The sequence below is a fragment of the Lampetra fluviatilis genome, chromosome 12 (assembly GCF_964198595.1).
Source record: "Lampetra fluviatilis chromosome 12, kcLamFluv1.1, whole genome shotgun sequence".
Taxonomy (NCBI): domain Eukaryota; kingdom Metazoa; phylum Chordata; class Hyperoartia; order Petromyzontiformes; family Petromyzontidae; genus Lampetra; species Lampetra fluviatilis.
The window spans coordinates 10423229-10436995 of record NC_136286.1 but is presented as its reverse complement, the minus strand read 5'-3'; the positions used below and the strand labels follow the sequence as shown (position 1 = coordinate 10436995).

Below are 13767 nucleotides of genomic sequence, written 5' to 3'. Positions count from 1 at the left end.
AAAAACAATTATCATATTTTGCTACTGGCAAAGGAGGTTCCAATGGTATCTTACAGATAATTGCGACAATTGTATCAGGTGGCCTTAAACCAAACCCACAAATCTCCAATCCGTTTACAAATGACACTGTGAAGTAAATGCATTGTCAATCCATACGGTTTACAGGGAAATTGAGAGAAAAAAACTAAATGTCTATTTGTTTGTGTTTCCCCCTTGTGATGGCACTTTGTAGGATGAACGTTGAGATTTATAAGGGCACTGGGTGACCAATAAGTTCTGAATTGGTTCTATAAGGTAGGCACTGATACGGGGTTGACAGGTATGCATATAAAAATGACACTAGTGATGCAGCTCAATGGAAACATTGTATATTCCATGGAAGCAAATGTAACGGTGATCAATTGTGCAAAGGGTTCATTAACCATTAAGGGTAAAACAGTTAGAGCTTATGGTGACCGAGAGAAATTGATACGTTTTTGATATAGCGCCCGATATGCTGGGCATCTTGGAGCACTTTACATCATTATAATCTCAAACGTTTCAAAGGGCATCCCCAGTGACAGCTGTCCCTGTGGGTGCAAAGTGACTCGGCAACTAGCCTACAAACGGACATTAGTCCAACAATAGGGTGCTATTACTGGTAGGAACCTCCTGGTTACACCAACCCACAGGGGATTATTGTGTCCGTCCGTCGTGCAGGGAGGGGCTGGGTGGGGAGGGTGGGGCTGGGTGGGGAGGGGAGGGTGGGGCTGGGTGGGGCGTGGGAGGGGTGGGGCGGGGCTGGTCACCCCGTGGTGCCCTTATAAAACTCAACGTTTAACCTAATCACGCCGGCTTGTGCCCGCCCTCACAGTCGGCCATATTTGCGGAATACACCACGCCACCGTTGACCCTGGCCATTGACCGAGCAACCCAACGTTCCTACCAGCTCCCTCCGCAGGAATGTGCTATAGTCTTGTACCGTGCTGCTAAACCGACTGTGCAGCACAAGACAACATCATAAGGACACTAGTCATGGAATAAATATTGAATCTTGAATACACAAAAGTATGAAATGGGTGTCCCATTACAAATACCGCAATATTACGAACATTACAAAGCTTCATGAAAATATTTAATGTCAACACAATTAAGTAAAAATCTCATTTTTTGCCATGAAATGATAATTGCAGTACAGCAATTAATCTCCATTGTGATGCACTCATGGCAATGACATGCATTCTAAGGTAACAGTGGGAACAAAACATTGGCTAGCTCGGCGTGTAAACTATATTCATCGCAGAAGAGATGCTTACATTGATCAAGTGGGCTGTCACAGGTTGGAGCTCTGCTGCTGATCGAAGTCATAACTGGATTGCACCCCCCAAACATCCTGAATGTGAATTGTGTATGCACATTGGACGAATTAAACATTTGTATATAAAATATCACTAAGATCACACGAAAGCTACACGCCACCCACTTTATAAACCAGCCATCTCAGTCTCATACTATAAGTGCCTCAGTCACAGTGAAATGTTATCGCTATTGAGGCTCGGTAGTAGTTAGAAGAGATATAGAAACCCAACAGCTCTGCTCTCCACTACTTCATATCCAGTGACTTACAAAACTAATGCACTCTTCATGCATAACATAACACTTAAAACTTCTGCACCACTGTAATCCTGACACGAGCTCAATGCTACAAAACATGGTTTATATATAAATATAGCTCAAAACAATTCACTGTTCTCGCTAACATTGATAAATAAAGGGGATTATTTTTTTAAAAATGGGTCTTACATTACCAGGACAGAATCCAATTACCTTCAAGTCTGCCACATTGGTGCTTAAACATATTTACACATGCATCAGGTGAAAATGTGTCATCTATGTTATTACTGTACTCCTAGCATTTCAATACTCTGTGACCAGATGTATAAAAATTGACATGAAAATCAAAATAACTCAAAATTATCTTGGTTTCTATGTGAAATTAAGTGTCATCATACTTCAGTGCCCATTTCAGTATTACTATACAGTTTTAGTCAATAGTTTTGCAACTATTGACTGCGGGAAACCATAAACAAGTCATCATAACAGCCAAATGCCTATCCTTCAACTCAAAGAGGGGTGGGGGCACAGCCATGTGCAGTGGCTAGCACACTGTGCTATCAACCCAGTGATCTCGTTCGATTTCCAGATACGGCAAACGTAAATGGTGAACGATATCTGAAGCAGTCCTGGATCCCATCGTTCCCCACTACCCTCACCAACCCTTATTGATGAGCAGTGAAATATGGTCAAAGAACCCGCATGACTGATACAGCATGAGGGAGGCCAACAAGCAGGGCTGACAGGTGTAATGTATCTATCTTGGACTAAGATATTCACTTGTCATAATCCAGGATGCTGTCTTCATATGTCTGGAGCACCTCTTCCGTGATACTGTCGGCTCCCTGACGTGACTTGCGAGCCACTTTCCCGCGCGTCTTGGTGGCCGAGAATGTCAGGGAGGCCTTGTCAAATTCTAGCGGGATTGAGCCCAGGTCGCCATCAAAGCGATTCTTGGCCAACTGTAGGTACTTCTTGCCATGTGTTGCACTCAGCCGGCGGTCCTGCAGTATCAGCACATTGTCCGCCTCTTGGCTGGCCTGCATGGACAAAATCAATTAAATAGTAACCCTGGCTCGATGCACAGCCAAGCAATAATTTCATCTAATTAATAGTTTTATAATGCAGCTTGCTGATGCACACAGAGCCGGTGGTGTGCATTGATCACATAGGATTTTCATCCACACCTTTGCCGTGCCGAAGATGGAGGCTGTCTGCAGCTCCCTGTCGAAATCCTCCTTGCGGGGGTGAATCACCAGGGTCACGTGGCACATGTTCACTGTGGCGAACTTGCGGAATGCCCCCACTACAAAGTCCTGCATAGTGAACCTGGGAAGATGCCGTGCCATCAATTTCACATCCTATGTATTTATCTATAGAATATGTATAAGAGAACACACATTGTGCTGTTTTGACCTATTATTTTTAGTGTTTTTTATATGTAGAATATATATCTAAAGCCTAATCTAGACTTCTCCAAAATGATAAAGTGGTTGCCTCAAATAGGTTCTGAAGTTGTCATGATCAACATATTTCATTATAATCAATGCAATAATTTGTTGTACATTCACCTTATGTTTTACGTCATTAAACACGTTGAATATTAAACATCTTACAGCAGAACTCAATTACAACTCTCTAACACCCCTGTTAACCCACCCCCATGCTGTATATTGTGATGCCAATTATCACTGAAACCACTGGTAATTTAATCCCAATGTGCAATATAATGGATTTAATGTTGTCCTATATTAACACACAAGAGCAGGTGGTCTCACCTGTCCATGCTGGGGTTCTGTAGACCCATCATGAACTGAAGGTTATCTATGACCACGTGGGAGATGTCATACATGTACACGGCATGCTGCATTGTGTCCAGCACAGTCCTGTAATGAGATTAAGCAATTATTTTGTGCACTGTAATTCAAGCAAGCTATATTAGTGGTTTGACAAAGGGTTGTACATCATGATCAGATGATTAACACAGCATATTGGAGCACCTCTGTGCATTAAGAACTCATGAAAATAACTGTTTACATGGTACTTTTTAGACCCATTATCCCCCACTAAATTTGCCTGTTTCTTTTCTTTTTTTAGATAAATTGCCAATATTCACATAGGAACACACAACATTTTAAGTGGGCAAGCATTCTAAACCTTTGACCCATAAAAAGGGAATTTTCTGATATACATTTTTTATATATATACATATAATTTGGCAGCTGGACTTCAAAATAGCATTAGTTTCACATTATATAAAGACTTATATACCAAAGCATCTGACTGAGCATTTAAACATAAAGCAGAGATCACTCTCGAAGGTGGCATGCAGCTCACAAGCACCACCTGCGCTAGCGCTCACTCACTTGATGTTCTGCTGGCCATGGAAGGTCATGAAGAAGAGTGGCAGGTCCTCAAAACGGTCGGCCCATTCGTCATAGCTGTCGATGTTTGACTCCAGACGTTGGCGGGCATACTGTGTGAGCATGACGCGTGCCAGCCTCACGTTTCCAATCTCAAAGCTGCCCCACAGCGTACTGACGCCTTGCGAAGCCAGGTCAAGGGCATACTCACTGATGAACGTTGTCTTGCCGCTACCAGTTGGGCCTACCACACATGAAATAATTGCAGGTTAGGAAAAGTATGGCTGTGCCAGATCATAATCAGCATCACCAGCCATGATCTACCCCACAACTGGATGAAGGCCTGTTGCCATTGCTCACGGCTTTGCGATGCAACAACCCATCAGCCCTTAATGATGAGCTGATTGAATTGCTCCATCTCCTAATATTCCGTCCTATGCCTGCCACTCCATCATTATTCTCGACCACCAGCTATCATTCCTGCCAGCAACGAGTCCTGCACTAGCCCATTTCCCTTTTCTTTACAGTAATGTCTCTTAACTTGTGCATATTTTCTAATACATATGTTACTCTGTCTCGCAGTGGAATTCCGAGCATGCAGGTGTCCATGCTTCTTTGGGAACTTTTCAGCTTTTGTTCCATTTTATGTCAATGTTCGTGTTATCGATCCTGATGTCAAGGCAAGTAATATTAACTAGATACATCGATTTATTCTGCTGTGGCTTTTCAATAAAAAACAAAAATCATCACTGAACAGATAACAGCTACTGTCCACAACAATGGGTATGTGTTATGTGAAATTCCAAATGTGCCTTAAGCTCTCACCTAATGTACTAATATAACTACAATGTTCTTGTGTGGGATATCGAAAGTGAATTCATATTATGCCAGTACATTCAATCATGATGAAATCAGGACAACTCCCAATCCTCACATTACAACACCACCAGCCGCCGCCGCCCCCCACCCCTTCTCGTCATATTGACTGCAACTCTAACCGGTGAAGATGGTCAGTTCGCCCTTGCGATGTCCCTTTAACAGCTTGTTAAGCGCAGGAAACCGCTGCCACTTGACACCGGCGACCTGCTCGGAATTGGCGAGCTCCCCACGCACGTCTTCCCGCAGCTGCCTGAAGAGCGTGATGGCTTTGTGGGCGGCCGGCAGAGAGGAGCGCAGAGCCTGCTGCAGGGCGCTGACCGTCCCGCCGCGGGGTGTGGTGCTGCCCGTCAGCGAGAGGGCCTCCAGCGGCCGAGGCCGTGGACCCTCTCCCAGCCGCACCAGAGAGCAGCGGCGTAGGCCCAGCTTCCGTGCGAAGCCCTTGGACGTTTCCCACGCATTCAGGTCGCTGCCCAGCCACAGGATCACCTTGCCAGTGAGGACATTTTGATAATGGCACAGTTTTTTTTTATTATCGTGCTGCATGGTAAGAAAAAGTTGAGACTTTTACGTTGATTATGTACGTATGTATGTTGAACTTCTTTCACACCGTATGTAGCCAACCGTGCTAATCGGAGATTAAAAACGCTTGCCAAAAGTTTTGTCATCATGTTCCAAAAAAAACAACCGAAACAGTTAAACTGAATACTCACATTTTTAAAGCAATTATAGCCGATCAAGAAGGAGCACATTAAGTGCATCCAACTTTTTAATCCTTATAAGTACACCTCTTTTACATTGCTAAAGATAACATGTTTTTAAATGTTTTAGAGGTTCCACATTTATATTATAATAAGATAATCTTGTTCCTGCATGTATAAATTGAAGCGTTGCCTGTATCAATCGTAATGCTTAAAAATGCTCTGGATATCTAATTGGCCTGAAAATGTAATGTTTTGCAAATATTTGTACTCATTATTGTGTTACATTAGCCTGGCCCTGAGTTTTTCATTTGTCCACCTAAAGTAAAAACTAATTTTCAGCCCATACATTTTAATTTGGTTAAACTTTAGCAGATTCAAACTGATGTCGTAATCAACTGGTGGAACTATCTGTTGGGGACCAAGTTAAGCCTAATATTCACTGTCAAGTAGTGATGTTAATCAAATCAACTACACGGTTGAATTCACATAAATTTGAAGTGTTATGTAAAAGTAAAAATGATTTGTCCTAAGGTGACAAAGTGGCTCAAATATCAAACCGCTGAGCTGGCACTGCTGAGATTCTGGGTAAAAAATTGTGTCCTCAAATATAGTCAGGTGATTACGGCCTCAACCCGATCATCAACGAATGCACAAGAAAACATCGAATAAAATTTGGTTCTTTACTTAATTTGGCAAAGTTACAGCTCTGAATAGTACATTTCGGTTTTGACAGTCACGTGACTATATTACTCGTTTATGCACATTGAAAGCGAGTCCTCCGATTGCGTGGACTAGAAGTTACTTTATGGGATCTCAGAGGTAGCTCTGTGATATCTGCTTCCATGGGCCACTCTTTCACATGAAGGGTTGCACTGCTCTGCGAGAGATCTAAATGGATACTTTGTCTCATGACACGACACCTCAAAAGAACAATTGGAGAACATTTGGGGGAAATGACAGCAAAATCCCTACACATGAAAAGGAGTGCAAGGTTGGTGATGCAATTGGACAGTGGTTTGGCAAGACATTACTACGCACCTTGCGAAACTGCTCGAGGTAAGGCAACAGTGTGGGCGAAAGGCAGCTCATGCCGCGAGGTAGCGAGAGAGCCTGGCAGCTCGTAGCCTGACTCACAGCCAGGCAGTCCAGCTCATTTGACGTCAGCACCACCTCCGAGTCCTGTGCGCCAAGCCCACCCAGAAGAGAAATACAGACTTGGGAGCTCTTCATTTAGAGATGAACAGAATATCATCAATTTATATAGCCAAATGGTGCAATGGACATTTTTGCCTATGATAAATGCAGCTAATCTAGAGACTGGGTGGGGTTTAAGAATTTCTGTCAGATTAATACATTACCACTCATTACTGAACAGTCTGTTGCGAGTGGATAGGCTAAAATGATTCACGCAATTTTGGTTAAAAAAACACCTTTCTGATTTAAATTGTTTCCAATCTGATTGTAAAATGTAACTTTAAAAGCACAGAAAGAAATTAGTTGTACCTAAAATTAAATTCCAAAAATGTACAAAACTACTTTTAACACTCATCCAAATCACCCTCAAGTTAAACCGATACAAAATGTAATGTTATTCTAAGGTAAAAAAATATACATTCAGGTCTCACTCTCATACAACCGACACTACACTCAACATGGCTAAAGCACACAAAGCCCCACACCTTAGGCATAATGAGGTGCAGGCCAAAGAGGTTGCAGTAGCGTGCACCACGTGGTAGCGTACTCTCCCTGTAAGTCACGCTTTGTCCGTCAAACGCAGCCGTCAGCAGCTTCAGCCCTTTGAGGCTGCTCTGTGGTCCGAGCCACGGAAACACGAGGCTTTTGGTAGGCGGGTGCCACTTGACGGAGAAGCGCTTTAGCGTTGCGTCCGTGAGGCGCTCAATGCCATACAGCCTCTTCGCCGTGAGCTTCTGCTCCTCCTCCAGCTCGTGCAGGAAGATGGATCGTCGCCAGATCCTGTCTATTTCCTCCCGCGTGAAGCGCGCGTCATCCTCCTCGACGCCTTCAGCTGCCGCTCCGAGCCCCAACAGAAGCACATTCGGCTTCACAAACACGCGGCCTTCCTTCCGCATGGCCTCCAGACAAACCTAGTGAGTTGAGATCGCAAAATTGACGATATTGTAAATAATGTTTACAGGCCATTAGCTCTAAGTATGTTGAACTTCTTTCGCACCGTGCATAGCCAACCATGCTATTTGGAGGTGCTAATTAAGCACTACCCTGTTTTAATGTCAAAGTGCTAAAGGTGTCTATATGGATTAATTATTATATAGTATTGCATAATTATAATAAAAAACATATACCTAAATCTGATTTAAACTGCATACAAAACTTAATTCACCAATGATAGATGAAGCTCAAGCATACATGAAGTACATTGAATTACAACAAAATTACGAATCGACAAGAGCTACTTGTGAAATCATGAAAGTAAAAAAAATACAATTAGCATTAAAACATTAACTATTTTAAATGAATATAACAAAATATAATCCTCTACTCGAAAAAAAAATCACTCCAATGTATTCAACTCCAGAATGTACCATTACCATACATTCATGTATCCATCATCCACAGGGTTACCTGTAGGTCTTCCCACGTGCCCTCGGCGAGCGTGTGCTTGCAAAAGAACTGCCCGGTCGTCTTGTTGATGTAGAGGCCAGCGTTCTCCTTCCCACCCGGTGACCCTGGCAGCCGCTCTACGAAGGGGCTAAGCATCAACAGGCAGGTGTGGCCGTCATGGAATTCGATGCCACTGGCGCGCAGGTACTGTCTAATCTCCGTTGCGGTTACGGGCGGCTTCCATTCCTCGTCCCCGCCCTTGAGGTACTTTTGGAAGCCGGGAATCGTGATGCAGCGAATGCCGGTCACGGCTTGTAGTCCGTCGAAGCAACGCGGCTTCGAGAGGGAATGCAGCAGACGTCTACGTGAAGGTGCAGATTGGCATGCAACTGTAGCCGGCACACGACCACCGTGCCAAGGCCCAGTGGTGCCATGCACCGATTTCCCACTCAATGGGGCGCATGGATTAAGGCATACTCTGTTGAGATGAGTGCCACGCCGTGGCTGTAGGGTGACATTTACCCATTTGTAGCACGAACACCTTCCAATTGTTGCGAGCATGGTCACTCGGTGCAGATGACCTGCAAGATACACGGTGTCACTGAACGTTAGAAGTTTATAACCAATGTTGCACACAAGATCTTGCAAAAAAAGAATCTGTATACTGAACTTAAACATTACTGGCTTTTTAGATTCATTACAATGTTTAAGTTGAAGCCAACGGGCAAATTCACTTACACAACATTTTGATACCTAAACACCAAACTGCACTTGCAAAAAGTCCACAAATAAGCCATGGACTGGCATCAACACTGCCTGCTGACTGCATACCTTGTTTTATTTTCCTCGCATTACGTATTGAGTGTGCGCTCATGACGGGCCTTTAATATTATATCAACTCGTGAAGTGTAATTTAATGCAGTGGCCCCAATGATAACTTAAAACTGCACGAGCCAGAGATGGCAACATCTACATGTGATGAAATTTACTAATGACCATGGTGTAACAATGCTCAGCTTTATTTCGTTAAAACTCGTATTTGTCTCGACGTTTAAAAAGAGCATATGCATACCTGTCAACCCCTTATCAGTGTCTACCTTATTACAGGCCAATTCAGACCTTATTGGTCACCACGTGCCCTTATAAATCTCGGAGAAACACATTTTTTTTACTCAAATTCCCTGTACAAGAATACGGGTAAACCGAATGGGTTGATAGGTATGCATATGCTTCAGTGTAATATTTGTAAACGGATTGGCGATTGAGTTAGGTTTAAGGCCACCTGGTGGAAAGTGATGATACAGTAGTTGCAATTATCTGTAAGCCCTTAAATGATAAAAACAAATCTAATCTGCGCCTCTCTCGATACTGTGACCGCCCATCTATCACCAGCGGCCAATGTTTTGTAATCCGAAGTGGGTGTGGAGAACCTCTAGGTATACTCGGCCTACAATCCTTAAAACGAATCCCAGCTGGTGCTCGGTCATTGATCAGCAATGCGTATACAACCAGGACCTGCCTTCATGAGGCAACCCACACAACAACAAAAATAGATCTGTACATATTGCAGAACCTACAAGCGCCGCTCAATTTTGGTTACGTCTTGATGTTGGTGTCGAACGACACAATCCAATTCCCCGACGCAGCGGCGCCCACAAGACCAGGAGACCAACTCACCCAGAATGTGCCCAAATCTCGTCAGATCTCACAAGCTAAGCAGGGAGTTTGTTCTGAGACGACGCGGCGCTTGCGTGGGGCCAACCTGCGACTTTAGGCTGCCGCGAAGCTGCAAGGTTGTGGCAGCAGCGTTACAGTAATGTGTACCGATTTAACACGGAGGCTTTCGCGACCAATATCATCCATAATAGAGGTTTTTTTGGGTAAGGGTCGCGTAAATGTGTCGTTAAACCCGCCACCATCCGACACAGCCAATTAATAAGGTTTGTCACGTAAAGAGAGCATGCCAATTCGTTACGAGTAGAGCACCACCGGTGTGTTGGAGAGTAAATCCACAACACTGTGTAGCGACGACACAGTCGGCACAGTGCAGTGCACCCCACCGTGTACCGACTACGCTCCCACGTGAATAGTCCGCTTCAACCGGGAGGTGATGTAGCTCACACAATCCCTCACACGAACCTGCACCGACCGGGGGTTGATGTAGCTCACATAAACCCACACCAACCCGCACCAACCGGGGGGTTGATGTAGCTCACACAAACCCTCATGAACCCGCACCGACCGGGGGTTGATGTAGCTCACACAAACCCACACCAACCCGCACCAACCGGGGGGTTGATGTAGCTCACACAAACCCTCATGAACCCGCACCGACCGGGGGTTGATGTAGCTCACACAAACCCTCATGAACCCGCACCGACCGGGGGTTGATGTAGCTCACACAAACCCTCACGAACCCGCACCAACCGGGGGTTGATGTAGCGCTCACACAAACCCTCATGAACCCGCACCGACCGGGGGTTGATGTAGCTCACACAAATCCTCATGAACCCGCACCGACCGGGGGTTGATGTAGCTCACACAAACCCGCACCAACCAGGGGGTGATGTAGCTCACACAAACACTCACGAACCCGCACCAACCGGGGGGTGATGTAGCTCACACAAACCCTCACGAACCTGCACCGCGTAGTGGTGGCGTGGGACGTGCGATGCGGGCGGCGAGGGCACTAATCCAGCAGTGGATTGAACCCGAGGGGATCTTGCCCGTGGGACGAGCGCAAGGCAGGGCTCGCCAACAGCAGCAGCAGCCCTCCGAGTTCGCGTGGCAGAACCACGTAGAGCAAAAGCGCCCGCCGACTCCGCTTCGGTAACCGCCGGTAGTAATTATCAGTGCGAAGGGCGCAATAATCGTGAAAGGTTTCAGCGTTGTTGCAATGATAATTGTAGATAACGGGAAGGAGAGACGGGGGCGAGGGGGGGACGAACCGCTTTGAAATTCGCACGAGGGCCGCGTGGTGGTGGTGGCGGTGGGGGTCGTCACCTTGCGAATCCCGCGCTGTGATTGGCTGCTGCGGCGTCACGTGCGTTACGGAAGCTGCCGAGGCGGAGTTGTTTATTTATTTATTTACCGCGGCGTCAACAAACCACGTGAAAGTCGATTTTTTAATCGCGCGGATAGTTAGATCGGCGAGGTAGCACACGCCTCAACGTCAAAACGCCGGTGAATGAACTTGAAGCGAATCGTCGTGGAGCCGGAGAGTAAAGTGGCCACGCGATTATGGGAAACACGCACGCAGTTTTGTTCAGTAAATAAAATGCGTAAACAAGAAATGCAACGCGATCCATAATAGAGGTGCTTTTTTGGGGGGTTAGGTCGCGTAAATAAATGATGTGTTGTTAAAACCGCCACCACCCGACACAGCCAATTTGTAAGGTTTACAATCTCAGATTGTAAATGTTGTGGATTTGCTCTCCAACACACCGGTGTGCTGTACTAGTAACGAATTGGCATGTTCTCTTTACGTGACAACCCTTACTGATTAGCTGTGTCGGGTGGTGGCGGGTTTAACGACACATTTATATTATTTGGTTCTTTCGGTAAAGCTACTTGACTTTACCGAAAGAACCAAAGAGTATGGATCCCTGCAGTCACGAAAACTTCAAATCTAGTCACATTTATATTACCGCAATCTAACCACATTTTTTTTTATTATGGATTGCTAAAGCCTGCGTGTTAAAATGAAAATTATGTTTGCAAGTTGTAAGAATACGGACGCTTACAAAGCTGTCAAACCAATGGGAAATGCAAATTGTGTTACGACGAATTGTGACAGCAAGTGACTTAATTTCGATTTAAAGCTTTCGTGACTGCAGGGATTCATATTCTTGGTTCTTTCGGTAAAGTCACGTAGAAGGGAAATAATAAAGTAATGAAAGTAAAAATAAAGCAATAACATTATTATTTTATTATTTCCCTTCTACGTGACTTTACCGAAAGAACCAAGAATACAGTAGAGCAAGTGGCTCGTTATGGTATTGGCATGAATGTTCTCCAAATTTGTGTTGTTTGTACAGTTCTACAATATTCGACCAGCAGAGGGAACCCACTCCTTATGAGTCGATATGGACGCGTATGATGCTTTACGAATAGGTATGTTTTAAATATTGTTTTAGATTGAATACAAAATAATTGCTTACCAAGAGCGTGTTAACTGAGCGAGAAAATCACAGTACATAACTGTACTATTTACAGTAGAGACATATTTTAGGCATTACGGTATGATCACTTATTTCAATGTTTACTTTTATACTTAGAGATTTTGAAAATACAGTTGTGCAATTTATTATTTCACGTTTAAACGAAATAAAAAAAAACGAATGAAAGCCGGCTGTGTTACGTCTGGCAGTTTTGCCAAAACAAACATACGTCTGTAATTTCGTCTGGAAATCCATGCTTGTTATTCGTCTTGATAAAAAACAACCTTTTGTTTTCATCAATAAACTGCACACCTGTTTTTAGTTAAGGCATACCTCCGTTTTGAAGATATTTGGGTGCACGTTAGCTGCCACATTTCACTGAAATTGTGGCTACTGCTTCTGTAATGGAGAGCACACTGGACTCTCCACCGGTTCAATCTCCTGGCGCAGCAGTTGAACCAAGAGGGCAAGTTTCTAAAGGTCACCCGTCTGTCCACCTCAGTATACATGGGTGACACCAGAGCCTGTCAATGAGCAGGTCTCGTGGGGTGAGGTTAAGTGTGGGTACTCCGATGTCTTCCATGATAGTCTGACCCGGCGTGGAAGAGTAGGCCAAACATCTTGTAGGGCTCCCAGTAGGGTGAACAAGACATTTTTGGTCTGCACCGTTACCACCAGTACGGTACTGGTTTTTTTTTAAAATCAAACTCCGATTAACAAAACACGCACGCACATTTAGACTATCACGGATCCAGCTACGTCTTGCACTTAATGTGTGAAGACGCTGTTCTTTGGTGTTGTTGGCTGTTGTGAAAGGGTGGTTCAGTCCTCGTATTTCGGGTTTATTTTGAATTTGTTTTCATTTTCAGATGGACTCAGCAGCCACGCACTGTTTACAAAACAAGCGTGCGCGTGTCGTTCAGGGTATGCAAATCTCACCGAATATATTCGCTGGTCGACTGCTGGATAGAGTAAGCACGTGGCGAATAGCTCGAACCGTAGCAAAGATGTATACTGAATGTGGTGTTCCGGATGCGGAAATAATTGTGGTCGGCAACCCTCCTGAACAACTTAAACCCCGCACGTGTTACCGAACGCCATGAGCTGCACTCTTGCAAAATCCGTGTATTTGCTTGTGGTGCAAATTGCACTCCATCCTTGATACGTATAAAGCAAATAATGTTAATTCCTTCCTTCCACAACTATGACAAACAAGCTATTGCGTTGGCAGTGGAACATAACCCCCCCCCTTTAATTTCTCACCTAACTCGTTTAATAAGCACTGCCTTACAACGAACATTGTACGGTCGGAGTAACCGGCCGACGTTTTGGGGAATGGTCCTTTTTACAGATTATTGAATCCGTACAGCAGATGACGATCACCGTTTGTAACTTTTTTAATAATTGAAAGGTCACTGAAGTTGTGATCTTTTAAAGCGCAGTGATTCGCTCACTACATTAGTAACCCGGCTAGCCTGAGTTTGATTCTCG

The 13767-nt window shown here is 44.6% G+C and overlaps 1 protein-coding gene across 1 annotated transcript; it reads right to left on the bottom strand.

The window, feature by feature from the left end:
• Positions 1–1178: 1178 nt before the first annotated feature.
• Positions 1179–11122, bottom strand: TWNK (twinkle mtDNA helicase). Its single transcript, XM_078861619.1, has 9 exons — positions 10756–11122; positions 8138–8697; positions 7216–7641; positions 6575–6715; positions 4955–5321; positions 3960–4200; positions 3372–3479; positions 2781–2922; positions 1179–2633 (listed from the first exon to the last, which is right to left on the bottom strand). The coding sequence occupies exons 2-9, from the start codon at positions 8675–8677 to the stop codon at positions 2370–2372; spliced, it is 2229 nt and encodes a 742-aa protein (XP_078717745.1). The 5' UTR covers positions 8678–8697; positions 10756–11122; the 3' UTR covers positions 1179–2369.
• Positions 11123–13767: the final 2645 nt, after the last annotated feature.

Coding starts and splice junctions, on each gene's coding strand:
- TWNK (XM_078861619.1), bottom strand. CDS start 8,677: ATGCTCGCAACAATTGGAAGGTGTTCGTGCTACAAATGGGTAAATGTC. Junction 5,322..6,574: donor ACCTCGAGCAGTTTCGCAAG/GTGCGTAGTAAT, acceptor CTCACTGGCAAG/GTGATCCTGTGGCTGGGCAG. Junction 4,201..4,954: donor CGAACTGACCATCTTCACCG/GTTAGAGTTGCA, acceptor CATGTGTGGTAG/GCCCAACTGGTAGCGGCAAG.